Source organism: Astyanax mexicanus, chromosome 2, assembly GCF_023375975.1.
Source record: "Astyanax mexicanus isolate ESR-SI-001 chromosome 2, AstMex3_surface, whole genome shotgun sequence".
Lineage (NCBI taxonomy): Eukaryota > Metazoa > Chordata > Actinopteri > Characiformes > Acestrorhamphidae > Astyanax > Astyanax mexicanus.
The window spans coordinates 69,338,443-69,357,258 of record NC_064409.1 but is presented as its reverse complement, the minus strand read 5'-3'; the positions used below and the strand labels follow the sequence as shown (position 1 = coordinate 69,357,258).

Here is an 18,816-nt window from a genome sequence, read left to right as displayed (position 1 = left end):
AGCTGTTGTTTACTTGCTCTAATTTTTTAACGGCACCACGCAATCAGTGTGGAGGGAAGTTGCTTAATTACCTAATTACCTTATTACCATCTTATCTAATCTGTGCTCACAAGAAAAAAAAAAGGGCTCAGTACTCCTGTACACACCAAAACAAAATCCCACAGACAACCGGAGTGACGGTCAGCAGGGCGCTCAGCAGCATATTGACCCAGAACGGACGACCTGGGCCGTGTCAGTACCGTAATTGGACTAATCGGACCATGAATGCTGTTTGGCAAATAGCTCTCCGGATGCTGCGGGAAAGTTGTTCCAATCAGTCCTCATCATCTCATTTAGTTCAGCTAAAGCTCTAATTATCTCCACATGGCAATTAAGAGGCAAGCATAAAATACAGGAGGCATTAAATGCAACTAAATAATTACAAAATAAAGTTGCCTGTGTGAAACAAGGCAATAAAACATGCCTGTAAATCTGTCCTGCAGGACCTTGTATCTCCAAAATGGCAACTGTGCAGAAAAAGAGAAAAACAATTTTGTAATTTTCAATGAAAGTCAAAATGTAAAAAAAATATGTATTTAGTGGTGTCAATCGATTTAAAAAAACAAAACAATATTCTGTAATTAACTGTGATTAATCACATTTGTTTGTCTTAAAACAAAGTTTTTATAGTAGATATTTAAATGTAAATAAAATATTGAATGTAAGAAATGTAAAACGCAATTATATTTATATTATTGGTGTCAATTAAAATGCTAGTATATACTTATATGTTTGAGGGGAGATAAAACCAACTTAGGGTTCTGGAATAAAACAAATAATAATGCGTACTGATTCCAAATTAATCATGTGCTTTACAGCTTTAACATTGACAGCCATTTTATTCCAAGCAATTTTGGAAAGATATCTGTTTGTCCACTTATCATATTTTTTTTATCATAAAAAAGAAAACTTATATAATAAAAAAAAGAAGAATTTAGAGAAAGTTTAAATTATAACAAAAATGAAGATATAAGGTGTTTGATGGATCAACGATATGTTATAAACTATCCTGGATAAAAACACAGTAATTTGCAGGAAGTGGTCATAGAACATATATACTGACATGCCAAAAGTCATGGGATAGGAGTATGTGAATTGATCAAGTGAACAAGTGTTACCTTAGGGAATGCCCACACCTGTATAAGTTGTAAGGTGTTATCTCATGAGTGAGGGTGAGCACTGGCCAGCATGCTAATGTCAATAGGTTCCAGAATTTTCATACAGAAACCCTATAAAGAAGCTGGATACTGTAGCACACCCCTACCAGCACTGGGCTGGGGAGCAGTGGGACTGCATCCTACAAAGCTCCATCCAATATCTATATATAAAAAAAAAATGGATTGGCATCTGTGGTCTGAAACCGATGATCCAACATCAGTACCTGACCTCTCTAATGCTCCCTCTTGTGGACGTATGCAATCAATCAACAGCAAGGTTCAAGGTTCATCTAGTGGAAAAAACTTTCCTAAAGCCTAGAGAAAGTTTCTGCAGCAGAGCGAGAGGGAGAATACTCTATCCACAAAAGTTATTATTAATTAAACTTTTTAGCTACTTTTCGGAACGAAGCTGTATTTCACTGTCATACCGCAGCAAAAGAACTGTAATCTGCGATGGACAGAGTGGGAATAAACCAATAAACTGCTACAAGACCCAGCCTCATTCATCATCCCGGCATGAAAAAACTCATGTGCATAACAGCCAAATATGAAATATGAGAATAATTATACTGATAAAACTGGGAATGGTAAGAAATGTGTAAAAATGGAAATGTTTAGTGTGCACTTTCTTCATAAACTCCCACTATATGTGCGGCAGACTGCTGATGTTAACAATTTATTGGTTTATATAAAGTGCATGAAATCTAAACTGGTTTTATTCAAAAGCAAGACTGTAACTTCTGCAGATTGTGTTATTTGTTTAATTAAGTACAGAAGCTGGAAGGAAAGTAATCAGGAAAAAGCGCATATTTTATCTGTCAGGGCGTGGGTGCGGGAAGACGAGGAGGCGGACGCAATTGCAAACAAAAAGGGGATTTATTTAACGAAAACAGGATACACAATACACAGGGATTTAACTGCAAACAGGACTGGGGAAACTCGGGAAAACACGGAGCACTGACAGACGATGAACGTACAAGGATCGACACCGGGGAAATGGAACACGGACCTTAAATAGAGGTGCACACACACAGGAAACATGAAACACCTGGGACGAAGGGGCGGAGTTACCAAAGAACACAGGTGAGTGGAAAAACACAGGCAGAACACAGGGGCACGGGTCACGTGGGACAACACAGGCACGAGGACAGACAGGAAACAGGGCCAGGACCTTACATAACCCCCCCCTTAACGCGCAACTCCCGGGGCGCGAAAAACGAAACCCCAGGAGCAGGTCAGGAGAGGGCGGAAAACAAAGAACAAGACAAGACAGAACTAGGACGGAGACCGGACAGGGAACTGGACAGGAGACCGGACATGAAACGGGGGCAGGACCGGGAACGGACACTGGACGTGGGGCCGGGCAGGGAACGGAAACTGGACAGTAGACTGGACAGGAGACAGGGACGGACACTGGAACAGGGACTGGACAGGGGACACAAAGGGAGACGGAGACTGGACAGGTGACAGAGACTGGACATAAGGCTGTACTGGGGACTGGACACTGGACAGGACAGGAGACTGGGGCATGACACTGGACACAGACTGAAACTGGGACTGAACTGGGGATGTAAACGGAGACTGGACATGAGACGGAGACTGGACGGGCAACTGGACTGGTGACGGAGACTGGACATGAGACGGAGACTGGACGGGGAACTGGACAGGAGACGGAGACTGGACATGAGACGGAGACTGGACGGGGAACTGGACAGGAGACGGAGACTGGACATGAGACGGAGACTGGACGGGGAACTGGACATGAGACTGAGACTGGACGGGACCGGACATGGGAACAGGGACGAGAACATTGACGGGGACGGACACAAACACGGTGACTGGGACAGGAACAGTAAAACCACAGGGGACAGGAACAGGAACGAACACAGATATAGGGACCAGGACAGGGAGAGACAGGGGAACAAAAAACATAGGTGGGTGCCCAGGACTGGCAAAAGTCTGTGGGGATAGCCTGGGCACATAACTGGGGGCAAAGTCAGGAGGCCTTGGAGCAGGCCTGGAAATACGGGGCCTGGGCCCAAACATAGTTCTGGGAGCTGCAGGTGCTTGGGCTGGGGCCGGAGCAGCTGGAACAGCTGGTGCTTGAGCTGGAGCCGGAGCAGCTGGAACTGCTGGTGCTTGAGCTGGAGCAGCTGGGACTGCTGGTGCTTGAGCTGGAGCTGGAGAAACTGGGACTGCTGGTGCTTGAGCTGGAGCTGGAGCAGCTGGGACTGCTGGTGCTTGGGCTGGAGCAGCTGGGACTGCTGGTGCTTGGGTGAACGGCGCGGCCGCCGCTGAAATCTTGGAGAGCGGCGCTGCCGCCGCTGCAGTCTGTGAGCGCGGCGCGGCCGCCGCTGAAATCTCGGAGAGCGGTGCGGCCGCCGCTGCAGTCTGTGAGCGCGGCGTGGCTGCCGCTGAAGTCTCGTAGACAGGCGCGTGCAACACGGGGCGTGGCGTCTCAGCCGCGTGTATCGCGGGACACAGCGCTTCAGACGCGTGCAACACGGGGCGTGGCATGAAAAGGTCCGCTGCAGCAATGCTGGAGCCTAAAGCCGCAGGTGAAGCGAAAACCCGGACTGGAGTCCTACTCGCTCGTGCAGAGTCAGGTGTGAGGAGCGCGGGGAAAGTCTTTGACCGCGGCTGGCTCGCCGCGCAGGGGGTCTCGGAGCGCGGTTCTGCTGCTACCGCGGGAATCACGGGCTGCGGTTCGGCTGCCACCGCGAAAGACACAGGGCGCGGATCGGCAGCTACCGCGGGAGGAAGTAGCGGCTGGCGGGCTGGTGCAGGAGGGCAGTCCTCAAACTCCTCTTCACTGGACGCAGGTGTGAGGAGATCGGAGTAGTCCCAGGAATAGGACTCCTCACAGCCTGCATCCATGCCACCCCCGTCCTCGTCGGGGCGAGGAGCCTCAGCCGCGAGCTTCTCGGAGCGCGGCGTCTCGGCCGCGGGATTCTCGGAGTGCGGAGCCTCAGCCGCGAGATACTCGGAGCGCGGATGAGCCACGGGAGTCACAGAGCGTGGCGTCCCATCCGCTGGCTTCACGGAGCGCGGCATCTCGGCCGCGAAAGTCACCGAGCGCGGGTAGAGTACAGCCCCTGGGGGAAACGGCAATGGAGTACGGGCTGGTGCGGGGTAGAGCTCCTCTTCCTCCTCGGAGCTACTGGGCGCACATCCCAGGTAGTCCCACGGGCTGCGCGCCACTTGCCTCGGGTGCTCATGGCTACCGCCAAACACGGGATGAGACCCGAGGCTCAATGCACCAACCCTCAGCGCCCCCCCAAGAAAATCCTCCCCCGCAAAGGGATCCTCTTTATGCTGGCGGGACCCCTTAGAACTGGAGCCAGTCCACGGGCTCCCCTTGTGGGTCTCGGTGGGCGCCACTGAAGCTGGGCTGACGGGCACCAACCCGAGGAAAGGCGCTGGGAGCGGGTCATCTCCCCGGATTTGCTCGGCGAGGAGGCGGAGAAACTCCAGGTCCGCCTTCCGAGCAGCATGCCACCGGTTTACTGCGTCCATTTTTGAGGTCGATCCTTCTGTCAGGGCGTGGGTGCGGTAAGACGAGGAGGCGGACGCAATTGCAAACAAAAAGGGGATTTATTTAACGAAAACAGGATACACAATACACAGGGATTTAACTGCAAACAGGACTGGGGAAACTCGGGAAAACACGGAGCACTGACAGACGATGAACGTACAAGGATCGACACCGGGGAAATGGAACACGGACCTTAAATAGAGGTGCACACACACAGGAAACATGAAACACCTGGGACGAAGGGGCGGAGTTACCAAAGAACACAGGTGAGTGGAAAAACACAGGCAGAACACAGGGGCACGGGTCACGTGGGACAACACAGGCACGAGGACAGACAGGAAACAGGGCCAGGACCTTACATTATCCCACAATATGAAAAAAAATAAGACACCCCTTAAAAAACTTTTGTTCTTTTGATCCTTTAGCCTATTTAAAACAAATGAGCTTAATGTGAACAATAATACGAGATAATGGCGATTATATAAATTAACATATAAAACTGAAGAAATGTCTTCCGAAAATCATCTGTAATACATTTTTCATAATTGATTTAATTTGCAGCTATTCATCCAGTGAAACAGGACTAATTATACTCTTTATAATTACATCATGCTGTTCTTAAAGAAACTGATGATAACTGACCCTACCTCAGTGCACATCTCACATTAAAATCAAACTCTGTTTGGTCTGTTTCTGATGGGAGATGCTGTACTTTCACATCAGAGAGATGGTGAGTGCTACCTGTGGGTCCTGTGATGACATATTAAGACTGACCAGGCTGATCCTGGGCTGACTTGGACATGTTGCCAGTTGTTTCTCAATTCCCAGATTTATCTGCATCTACATGCTTCTTTCTGAAGGCCTCAGGAAGTTCTCTGGATCTGATCATGGTGATCCACTCACTTCAACAATCAAAATCAAACCAAACTAATGTCTTAAGGTTCAAATACAACAGACTCCTCCAAAAACATGTATGTATAACCATGTTTTAACCATCTGCAGCTGATTCAAATTTTGGGGATGTTCTATCTTTTCTGTCACAAGAAAACTGTATTTCTACTGTATTTTTTCCTTAAAATCCTTTAATTTTCTCAAAAATCATCAGTGCGCCTTATGTATGAATTTTACCAGTCAAGTTGTAAGAAGCAGTAAAGCCACTCCACTGAAGTTCAGCATTGTACAAGAGTTTCAGTTAAGTTTCTCAAGCACTTAGCTGTGTTAGCATTAGCCGCTAACTGCAGCGCTAGCTCTTTTGCCGTTCAGAGGTGAGAATATCGGACTGTAGTCGGCATGTTTACAACATGTTAAAACAAGCTACGTGGGATGAACTGCTAGCTATTATCACCCTGGGTTACTAGAACACTCAGGGTTCCTCAGTGTAGCGCTGTCGGGCGATGTTTACTAGCGCTAAATGCTGCTAACTGCAACTAGCGCTGCTGTTATAACACGCTGTTGAAAATGCTAGAAATTTAAGCTAACTATAAATAAACGAAAGTGCTTTACTCACTCAAATAACAGTTTCTGGAGAGAAATCTGTGTAGATTAACATCATAGTGACACCCTTGTTTCTTACTCGTATCGCTTAAAATAATCCTTATGTTTAAAAATCTGGACATCTGCATATAGACATACACAGATAGTGCGCCTTATAATCTGGTTTGCTTTATGGTCTGTAAAATAAGTAATAACATCCTACAAGTTATATACAAGACTTTTTTTTTTTGTATGTGTTGTGTTTAGTTATATTTTCTACATTTTCTTACAGATCAAATGTCAATATATTATAAATATATTTAAAAAAAAGATTTAAAAAATGTTTTTACATGACTGTATTGCAGTTAGGCACAAAAAAGACCATTACTGCCATATGGCATGACTGGCAAGACTATGTGGGAAGGTTAATGGGGTTAATAAATATGAATTATTGATAAATATGGGCATAAGCTATTAGCTGTTCAGGTTCAAAGGGATCGAGCTGCCTTCAGTTCTCAGCCTGTCTACAGTCACAAAGCTCCAATACACCAGACATCCGGTTCACTGCTCAGGACATCAGGCAACCTGGACTCTGAAACTGAAGCCACTGCTGTAGAATTATGGGTGCTGGGCTTATAACTGAACCCTGCAGGGAATTGGATGTGTGTGGATGTGTGTGTGCGTGTGTGTGTGTGAGGCAGAAGAAAAAAGTTACCTGAGTCGTCCGAGTCTTTGCTCTCCGGCACGTCCTCCATGTCATCGTCTGACATCTCCATCTCCTCCTCCCTGCGGATTCCCATCAGCTCCTCATTATGGATGTTCCTGATCTCCTGCAGGACAGAGAGGAGAGCTTTAACCTCCGCGGCTGGCGGGGCACCTTCTGCAGACTTTCATCAACACATAAAGTATATGGACTGGAAATGTAATAAAGCACGCTGACTAGTCAGTAAGCTCGTAAAAAAAAAGTGCATCCGGAAGCGAGCCAGCCGCGGTGATGCTCAGAGCGGCTCCGCGTTGGCTGACCTTGCCGGGGCGGATGGTCAGTGGGCGCAGGCTGCAGCGAGAGGCTTTTATACGCTGTAATGGCTGGCACCGGCGCCTGAACGGGGCCTGTGGGGGGCTTGTGGCCGGCAAAGATCGGCTGGGGTGAGAAGGGACACTCGGAGCAGATGTCTCTGCATGGGTGCTGCCTGCTGGCCGACCTAACGGGGGAGCTCAGTGGCTAATGAGGCGAGTGCATAGAAGAGGAAACACACACACACACACACACACACACACAGGAAAGTGCTGTGGGAAGAGAAACTCACTCCCCAACAAACAAACAAAAAGCTGAGCATAAACACCACCATCTGTGCAGCACTGCAACTCCTGATCTCTCTGAGAATTACCAACAGAGGTCGAACAGGTAGTGCAAAAATAAACACACCCATCTGCACAGATAAAGAGAGAGATAGAGAAAGAGAGAGAGAGAGACCATCCACCAGGTTTTTGTGAATTTTGAAAAAGAGCACACAAATAGCAAAAAAGATTTTACACTTACGCTTACATCAAATGTTTCCACACAACCTTATAAACAATATACTCCCATACACTACCCTACACTTTCCTATACACCCTACAAACACTACCTTGTACTCCTCTATATTAAGCTACACTTTCCTATACACCTCCGAATACTACCCTATACTCCCCTATACCATTACACTACATTATACCACATTATAATACCCTATACCCTGTACACTCCCCTCTATTAGCCTACACTTTTATATCCTCTATACTACCTTACACTACACTATACTCCCCTGAACTTCCCATAATACCTTACAGTATCCTAAACTCTCTATACTACCATACACTACCATGTACCTCATACTAATATATACACCTTATACTATCTTATACCTATAGTCACTATACTACTCTATACTATCCTATACTCCCCAATAATACCCCAAACTACCCTATAGTCCAGTGACACAGTGATAGATAAAGAGATAGGGAAGAGGGGGGCAGAGAGAGAGAAGGAGGTGTGAGAGAGAGAGAGAGAGAGAGAGATAGGGGTTAAGTGAGGGAGGGAGAGAGGGAGGTTTTGGGTGATGGGAGAGTTTTAGTGACTAAGAGAGACAAGGCAGAGAGAGGAATAAAAATGGAGTGAGCTAGAGTGAAACAAAACAGAGAAGGGAGACAGAGAAAGGCAAAGTAAAGGAGACACCATGACAGTAAAATGTGAGAGTGAGGGAGAGTGAGAGAGATAAAGGAAAAAAGGGAGACAAAGAGAGTAGGAGAGCACAGATAACGAGAGAGATGGTAAAACAAGGCAAGCAGTAAAGAGCTGAAGAGAGGAAGAGTGAATAAAAGTACAGGGAGAAAAGAGAAACCAACAGAGCACAAAGAGAAACAGAGTGAAGAGGAAGAGTAGAGGGAGAGGTAGACAGAGAGAGAGAGGGAGAGAGTAAGAGAGAAGACTAGGTGTGAAATGAGAAAGAGTAATAGTGAAAGTAAAGACAGACAGAGGTATAATCTGGCATACTGTGGGGGGCTGTGGTGGGCTGTAAGGGGGTGCAGTTTTCTTTTGAAGTCTGATCTGTAAGACCGTGGCTTTAGCCTCCTCTCCAGTCCCGCGTTCAGGCAGTCACGCCGCCTGCAGCACACGCCAGCTGCTGCTCAATTCAGCTCGTCTGACCAATCACACAGCTCTACCTGCAGCACCACCACGAATACCAATCAGCACCACGCTCCCAGCTCTCACACTGACTGAACACTTACCAAAGCCCCCTAACCTGCAGGGGGCGCTCAGAGAGGTACGGAGACAAATCCTCTAGCTGCAGCATCCGGCCAGTGATTGGGGGCGGGTGGGAAGGATTTGGCAGCGGTTCAGAAACTAGCGCTTTACCTTCAGAGTGACTAAGAGCAGCTCGGTGACTGTCCAAGCATACGTGAAGGTGATGGAACAGGAAAGCACACACTGAGCTGTCATTACACCTGCCATCCACTGTCACCCTGCTGCAGACAGGAGCTTCCACTAAAAGCCCTTAACGCACAAACACTCACACGGGTGGGCCAGACGGCTGATGGCCAACTTCCAAAATCACACGAGTTTCGGAAACTTTGGAAGTTTAAAAAGCCTCCCCCAGCGAGAAAATCCCAACAGTGCGGAGCTTCCTAGTGAGGAGCTTTCAAGAGGAGCTGGAGGTTGCCTTCAAAACGTGCACAATGTGAGGGATTACACACTGTGTTATAGCATGAGAGAGAGAGAGAGAGAGAGAGAGAGAGAGACCCTGAATTTAACAGAATAAACTATAAGGTATTGAGTTGACTACAGTAGGTCAAATGGTGGGGACACTGGAATGCGGGAATTAGGGATAGGCATTTGTGGATTTTCCATCCAGCATATGTTTACTACTGTATACTCCATACACTATCCTATACTACCCTTTACTACTCTATACTCCATTTCCTACCCTATTCTATCCTATACTACTCTATACTCTATACTCTATACTATCTACTGCTCATCACTACCCTACCACATACTCCCTATACCACATGATCTTACCCTTTTTTCTATATACTTTGCTATTCTCCCCTTTAGTACCATATATTTAATCTATAACTCTATACTCCATCTATTACTTTTTACTCTGATATACTCCCCATACTACACTATTCTCCCTCCACTACCTTACACCACCCAATACTACCCTTTGCTTCTTTATATTACCCTTACTACCTTATACTCTCTATGATACCCTATACTCTGTATTATACACGTATACTCCCTATTTTACCATACACTAACTATCATATACTATACTTCAAATTATACGCTATACTCCCTATACTACCCTATACTGCGTATAATACACTATACTCCATTATACACTTATATTCCTTATACTACTATACACTACCTATCATACCCTATACTTCGTATTATACACTATACTCCCTATACTACCATATACTGCATATTATACACTATACTCCATTATACACTTATACTCTGTATTATACACATATACAGCGTATTATACACCATACTCCCTATCATACCCTACAGGTATACTTAATATACTCTTTACTCCCTAAACTAACCTATACACCCTATCATACACTATACTCCATATTATACACTAAACTACCTATACTACCCTTTACTCCCCATCATACCCTATACTTTGTATTATCCACTATACTTCCTATAGCACTCTATACTGCCTAATATACACTATACTCCATATTATACACTATATTCACTATACTACCCTATACTGCAAATACTAATTTTTATACCTTATTTTACCTATATTGCCCTTTACTCCCTATCATGCACTATAGTCTATATTACACTCTATACTCCCTATACTCTGTATCATACACTATACTCCATATTATTCACTATACTCCCTATACTACCCTATACTCCCTACACTATAGTACTCACTATTGTCCTGGTGGGCAGTGCTGGTCAGGTGTTCAAACCCACAGCATTGTTTGTTACTACATCACAGGGGAACAGTGGGATGAACCTCAACAAAGCAGAGCCAAAAACCCTGGAGTTCACAGTTGACATGGCAATAGTCTCCATCCATGATGCTGTTCTTGGCTCCAAAGAGCCCAAAGAGACTGCAGCTTTCTGTCTCGGGTCTGTAATGGTCTCAGGGTGTCGAAATGGTGGGACTGCCTCACAAGCCAGGCCTCTCATTTTGGATTGCAGCTACAAAGGTCCGTCTGCTATTGGATCTGAGTGGCTGAGCTATGAAAACAGGGGAATGAGGAGGCTGTGGGGCAGAGCTGTAGTTCTCTCCCAGCTCAGGTGCCAGGGCTCTTCCCCGTAATGAGGAACACCTGGGTCTGATCTGGGGAAGGAGCATGGGATGCTTGAACAACCAAGGAAAAAGAGAGACAGCATAACAAGGGAGAGAGAGTAGGAAAGTAGGAACATTAATGAGCTGAAAAAGCTCCCCTGTTAAGAGTTAGCATGGATGGCAACGGGAAGTGCATTGTCTACAGGACTGAGCAGTGTTATTTAAGTTAAAGTGTTTCATTTAGGTTGAAGGCTTATAAGTGCCTCACTGTGCTTTGGCTCATAATAATCTGGCCTGCAGTGTCTTTTTTTCCTTCTCCCCATAACCAGCATGGGGAGTAGTAGCATAATATATTAAAAAAAAGTCTTGTTGGGATATTCGAATCCTGTTCTTTTTAAAAATGAAATTATTCAAAAACGGTTGAAATGTTCATCGCTAGAGGAAACTGCACTTAAATACAAATCATAAAGCATGGATTTGCTCTCTGGACTGACCACAGTCAGCTTCAATCAGGAAGCAATTACTGCTTCATCAATGAGACTGCGGCACAGCGAAGCGGGAAAAATAAGTGTTCCTGGAATTACACTGATAGCTGCAGCCTAAGGTCAGTGGATGCTCTGCCCGCTGTTTCACAACCGAGAAGTGGTTGTGATTGACAGTAGCTAACTGGTGTGTGAGGCAGGGTATAATACAGGCTAAGTAATTTAACTAGAGTGAAGGGCCAGCTGTGGAAGGAAGGGTTTACTGAGGACAGACATGTCTATCCCTTATATGGGGGTCAATCAGGGCATCCTGGATTAATTAAGAAGAATGCTACATTAATTTTGTTGTCATAATCATAATAACAAAGAGAGTAACTTGAGAGTGACTTGGTCTGGCAATATGGTACAGTATGTACACTGCCTGACCAACAAAAAAGGTCACACACACACACACTAATATTTAATTGGACAGCCTTTAGCTTTGATTGCTTTGATTTGAATGTCTCAAGATTTATTTCAATCCAGTGTTGCATTAATTTTTCACCAAGATCTTGCAGCAGCATTGATGATGGTAGAGTCTGACCTCTGCACAAAGCAGCTCTTCTCCATCCAGCACATCCCAAAGATTCTCAATGAGGTTAAGACCTGGACTCTGTGGTGAACTCTCTCAATCCATGTGTGAAAATGATGATCTCATGCTGAATCACTCTTTCACAATTCCAGCACCATCAATCCTGGCATTATCATCTTGGAATATGCTCGTGCCATCAAGGAAGAAAAAAATAAAATGATGGAATAACCTGGTCTATATTCAGTATATTCAGGTAAGTTGCTAAGTGTTATCTTGTGACTGAGACCCAACACTGGCCAGAATGCTCACAGATAGCATTAATCATAAGAGTTTTTTGAGAATTTGTGCTTAAGTTGTGAAACTATTTACCATTCCTCAAGCAACAGTGTATTGGCACAGTGGGAGACCGATGGTCTAGCTAGAATTGCCTGTGCCAACAGACATGTGATTCAATACAGGCAGTCCACACAAATATCAAAGAGGCTGTGCACATTCTTTCACTTCCATGGAACATGGCAAAAGTCATGGGACACAACAATAATAATAATAATAATAATAATAATAATAATAATTCCTGTACTATTCCTGGAATGTCACTGTATTGTGAAGCATAATGACAAATTGGCAAATTTAGCATTTTTTTATTGAATTTTAGGAAAACTCAAGCTCAAAACAAATTATATGCACAAAATAGGAGTAAAGGGAAGATTGTCTTTATCCAATCAGAACAGTGAGATCTGAAGGTGATTAAACACAAGACAAATGAACTGACTGCCACCAACCTTTACATGTAAACTAATAATTATAAATCAATACTGTGATTTTAGGAATGGAAAGAGTGTTGTAAAACATAAAACATAACACCATGATGATTTAATACTATAATAGTATTTCAATATTGTCTTACAACCCTAATCACATTCATTAAATAAAAAAAAAAACACAAGGAAAATAGATTCATATACAAAATGAAACTAACATTAGAACACCTACCTTTCATGATGAAGAGTCTCATGGTTTAATGTTTATTCTCAAAACATCTAAAATGTTATGCTATGTAATGTGAAGCTATGTTATCCTTGATCCTGGAGGCACCCTGCCCAGTAAATTTAGGAGGGTGCTTTTAGGACCAGGATTGTAAAACGCTGATCTTAAAGAAAAAGAACAATTCTGTTCTTGTTGGGTCTGTATTTTTTCTTACTTGCAAAAGAAGTTCATTTCCCAGCTCATTTTCATTATTAGAGGCGAATCACTAAATCAGCCCTGTGATCCATGTAAACGCTGATCTCTGCGGCAGCGAGAAATATTGAAATTGTGATGTTAATTACACACCAGATTTGGTCTCCGCTCACTGGAGCCCAGAGTTAGGTCTCGACACTTACCGAATGACCAGAAAATCACAACAGAGTTACTCTTCATCAGCCTCCTCATGCGTACAGGAAACAACAAAACAGAACCATGTCGCTGGAGCTCATTAATTAACACCACACAGACGTTGATCTGGTGTCCTAGCTTTTCAAATCTCATCCAAATAGAAAGAAATAAAAATCATATATATAAAACGGTTGAGAAAAAGAAAAGTTTTCCTTGAGTAAGAAAGCGCAGCAGCACAGGCTGTATGGGGAGTACGTGAGGAGGCAGTGAGTGTCTGACTGCACTGACTGATCTGGAGTAGAGCCCCAGGGCTCCCTATGATAAATCTGTGATGAAAAGGGACCGGGGCCGAGCCGTACTCGGCGAGTGCTCGCTAAGGTGAGTTACCTGCTAAAGGGGTTCTGAGCTGCAGGGTGCTGGGGGGCCATCTCTGGTGATTACGGCTACAGTTTAGTTACAGCGAAGACCAAGGCCAATTTACATTTTATCACTGCTTCTACCACTAAACCCTACCTTGTGAAGTGTTGGAGCTACACTGCCCCCAAACTGAAGGTTACGAAAAATTACCAGCAAGATGACGGCAACCAAAGTGATTAAAGAAAGCCTCTAACGTAGTATTTTTATTGATATAAGTTACGATAACAACTGCATTACCTTAGTTTAATGATTCAGTGACCAATGCGTTGATAACTGTGGCTCTATTCACAGTGTGGAAAAATGTAGAAAAAAAAGTTATAAAAGATTATCTAGTTCCATGTTACATTCTGTCACATTTTGAGGATGATGTATAATTTAAGGTGGAACTGGATAAATTAAATGAAGAAGAAGCTAGTGAATAACTAACCTTTACAGAGAACTTATAAGAAGTGGGCTGTAATTTGTAATTTGAAGCGATACGATGTACTAAATTAAGCTAGGTTAATTCACTGAATCACAACAGACTGGCAGGGTCGTCTGCTAGAAGTGCACAAAGCAATATTCTAATTAATTTATATCAACTTTTAAGTTTTTTTTTAAAGGTCGTCCCTTTTTTTAGAGGGAGGATAACCCAGTTTCAAGGGGGTGGGGTGAAATTAGAAAACAAGAGGTTGAGGTACAAATGAGAGAACAGGATTGGGCCCAAGGGAGACTGAGAGCTTATGCCGTTTCCAATATCCCTGCATGCCTGCATCCATCCCTGCTTAGGAGCTAATTAATGTTCGAGTTAGGAGAGAGCATATGGCCTCCACTCAACATGTGGCTGAATGGAGACTGAGCGAGAGCGAGGCCAGGGGAAATGGAGTAGGAGTGGAAGGGTAATGGTTAGGGTAAGAGGGCTAATGGATCAGTGTGCAGTATAAATGTACAACAACCCCAGTTCCAAAAAAAAAAAAAAAAAAAAGCTTGGGATTCTGTCAAGAAGATGTAAAAAAAAAAAAATGTTAATAAAAACAGAATGCAATTAATAGCATTTTTTAATAGACTAATATTTTATTCACCATAGAACATAGAACAAATAAGTTCACAGATGTTGAAAGTTGCTAAGATGTTTAGAGTGTTTTTACACCTGTAGTTGGTTTTTATGGTCTGGATCAGTTGATGAGTTTGTTTATTTGGAGCATTTCTCCCTCTGTTTGGTTTGTTTTCACACAGACATAAAACTAAACGCACCAAAATGCGCACTAATAAACCATGTGAACACATTGTCTCCTCTGATTGGTCAGTGCTGTCTGGAGCGGGAGCAAAGAAAAAATATATAGCAAGAAGATTCTGTGTTCCAGCGCAAATATCTGTGCAGTGTGAAGCTGCTTTAATACCAAGGCTAATTATCACAGCTATGAACAAATGCTGTCTCTGCTCCATGCTGTTTACACATGCAGTATGTGCAGCATTTAATACATTCACTACATCTGTGCTGCACTTTTTATTAAAAACACTGTGAAAGTGCTTTCCACAGTAACCATTGTGCAGCGCAGATGTACAGTACATGTAGTAAATGGAGTCGTGCAGGTGTGAGCAGTGAACGCAGCACATACTGCATGTGTAAACAGCATTGAGCAGCATTTGTTTATAGCTGTGGTAATTAGCATTATCTGGCTAGTATATATCAGATTAAAGTGCGCCTTATCAGCAGTTTAGCTCAAATAAAATGAGTATATTTTATATACGGATCACATTCTCACCACAAGCGAACCACACCAGAGTTCGTTTTAGACCTCCTTTCGCTGGTCTTGGTCCAGTTGTTCTGATCCGTACCAGAGTGTGATTACTGTTTTCACACCTACTCAATCAAACTGCACTCATGATACAAACAAACTAGAGTCTGTTTTAACCGGACCAATAAGTGCTGGTGTGAAAACGCCCTAACTCATTTACAACTTTATGACAAAACACATCTCAAAAAAGTTGGGATGGGGCAACAAAAGTAAGTGCTGCATTAGGAGCAATTTGCAACCTAACCCTAAGATAGTGTTGTTTCTGGATCTTAGTGATATCAGGCTTTTCTTTTTTGCAAGATAAGAAAGCTTTAACTTGCATTTGTTTTAACAGAAAATTAATTCTGGAAGTGCTCTTGGGCCCATTCAGTCCACTGTGCTACCTGAGGGCCCAAAGATCACCAGCATCCAATATTTACTGTTAGCCAATATTTCCTAGTAGCTTGAGCACAGAGATATCTTCAGATTCTCTAAATCTAGTGACGATATTATGTACTACAGATGGTGAGACATTTAAAGTCTTTAAAATAGTTTTTTGAGGAACATATTTAGACAGTTTACTTTTCCAGCATTTTGTTGCAGCATCTCAACGTTTCAGAGATTTATAGCTGCTTTTAAGTTAATACTAAACTATACTAATATTTTATTAAATGGTACAATGTCTTCCTTTTAACATCTGATATGTGTTCTATGTTGTAGAGGTCTCTGACATTTGCAAACCACGGCATTCTTTTTTTATTTGCATTCATTTACACTTTTTTTTTTCTTTTTTAGAAATGGGGTTGTACTGGTACGGGTATGAAGTGTAAACATATTCACTGAAAACAGAACGAAGCAAAAGTGAAAACACCAACCTCTGCTTGCTTGCGCCACATGTCCAGGTTCTTGCGCTGGGCTTTGGAGAAATGGTCCCATGCCTTTTGTTTGGAAGAAGCGTGGAATACAGACACAATCTGCTCAACTGTGGCAGGGGGACGCAGGGGGCCAGTTTGTACCATCCACAAAGAAAGAGAGAGAGAGAAGGGGCGATTGGGAAGGAGCAGAGGAGTGGAAAAAAACTGGTGTCAGATAGGAAGGCATGTGAGCTTACTTTTCTTCCCCCTACTCTCCCTCTCTACTGCAACAACACTGAGCATGGGTGACTAGTTTAAATGGGTGGACTAGCCTTTAATACTTCAGAGACGGGGGCAGATAGCTGGGTTTTTTGATCTGTGCGCCCAGTGCAAGTGCAAGACCACTCTGGAAACTTCTGTTCAACTTCTCCTTTGAGGACACGATTAGGATCTCCCACATGAAAACATGGTGTGATGTTAAAGCTCTCTAAAATAGAGCGAGAGAAACAGACAGATAGATAGAGAAAAAGAAAGAAAAAGAGAGAGTGATATAAAACCACATGAGCAAAGTGATTCCTTCATTCTCACTCTTTTTTTTTTAATTACCGCATCACCTCTCACCCCCGCGGAAGCTCAGAAGCAGCAGATGTGATAATCAAAAGGATCTCTCCGGTTCCTAAAGAAGCAGGTAGATTCGGAAAGCTAATGAGATGCGCTTTTCATCTGCGGCGAGCCGGCACATCATTACTTTGCCACGTGCGTGGATTAGTGAGGACGTCTCGCCTTGTGTCAACTCATTAGAGCACACCCTCACAGAAATGGGTTCATCTACTCGGAAATGAGAGATGAGACAACCAATCAGGCCGCGCTAGGTCCGAGAGGTTGGGAGACGAGACGTACGCAGCAGAAGGTCTCTAGCAGAGGAACGCGGAGAGCGAGATGACAGGAACAGAGTGAACGTTTGGCTAGACACTCTGTTTTTAAAGCAGCGAGATGTCTGAGAAATCTACTCACAGCATCCGATCTCCTCGTGCACACGACTGAACACCTTCGTTTCCTCTTTAACACTGATCTGACACTTTGATGTGTAAATCAGAAATAGCCTAAACCCCTCAGGAATCCCCTTCACAGACGTAGCCGTGTGCCTGTGTGACGGATCAGTAGACCATGCCCTACACACACAAACAAAAACTAAATTACCGGTAAATTACATGTTTTCTGTTTACTTTCACTGCTTTAGTAGATAACTGCTTGGTCATGGTTAACCTCTTAAGACTCATATGAGTCTTAAGAAAAAAAAAAAATTGAATTAGATTTTTTAAAAAGTTTTATCCCATTTTCTTCCCAATTTACAATGTACTCACTGGTAAGTAATACCCCAACACCAGGAGGGTAAAGACTCTGCCTCTTTTAAACTGATGCAAGACTGCAGAGTAGAATCACAGCGCGCTCGGAGGAAAGCGCAGCGACTCAGTCCCGATAAATCAGCTCACAGGTGCCTTGTGCTGAGCGACATCACCCTTTGGAGTGATGTGGAGAGAGAGCACCATCTACCCACCCAGAGACAGCAAGGCCAATTGTGCTCTCTCAGGGCTCTGGCAGCTGATGCCAAGCTGCATGACAGGGACCACTCGGAGCCCTATTCTAACAGATTTTCAGATGAAACTAGTTTACTGAAAATTAACTGTAGAAAGCTAAAATTTCATTTTTGGACTATTTGGGTCCTTCTGATTCTAATCTAATCTCTTTTTTATAGTCAAACTAACCATAAAATACACACAAATAAAACAATATACATGAAGAAAACACAAATTTAAAAAACGTTCCCTCATATTATTTTTTACCTGCATTCCTCCTCTTGCCTTGGTAGATATCAGTATATCAGAGAATGTCATAACATGCTAAGAGGCCTTAAAAAGCCACTAAACCATAAAACATAATTTTTTCATTAAAAGCTGAAATGTGTTCTTTTGAAGTAATAAAACATACCAGTCCTGCTTAAAATTGTGTAAACCTTTCCTAAGCTTTAAAAAATGCTTTTATTGTGGCAAGTTCTGCCTCTGCAGTGCTCTTCTCTCAGGTTTAACTGTGCTATAGGTGATGCGTTTGTGTACTTTGGTACGCGGATGCTTACAACATGCAAATCAATCAATATACAATACCGCCCCCCTGGTGATGTACAACCATCTGCGTCTCACTGCTATCAGAGGCACAGAGCTCTCCCTGTCCTGTAGGTGCCCCTCTCAAACCTTCCCTCCCATTTTTCAAATTTGAGCTGAGGGAAGAGTCAGTAAAGATCAGGGAGTTTAGTGCTCCATGATCCTGTGTTTACATTGGAACGTGACG

At 43.6% G+C, this 18,816-nt stretch overlaps 1 protein-coding gene across 5 annotated transcripts in view; it reads right to left on the bottom strand.

The window, feature by feature from the left end:
* Positions 1 to 18,816, bottom strand: part of enox2 (ecto-NOX disulfide-thiol exchanger 2) — a 381,399-nt gene that overhangs the window by 39,014 nt on the left and 323,569 nt on the right. For all 5 annotated transcript variants that reach the window (XM_049474865.1, XM_049474866.1, XM_049474867.1 and 2 more), the window contains 2 exons: positions 16,492 to 16,598; positions 6,920 to 7,034 (listed from right to left, as the gene is read on the bottom strand). In XM_049474865.1, the coding sequence (XP_049330822.1) occupies positions 6,920 to 7,034; positions 16,492 to 16,598 (222 nt within the window). The remainder of the gene's footprint in view (positions 1 to 6,919; positions 7,035 to 16,491; positions 16,599 to 18,816) is intronic.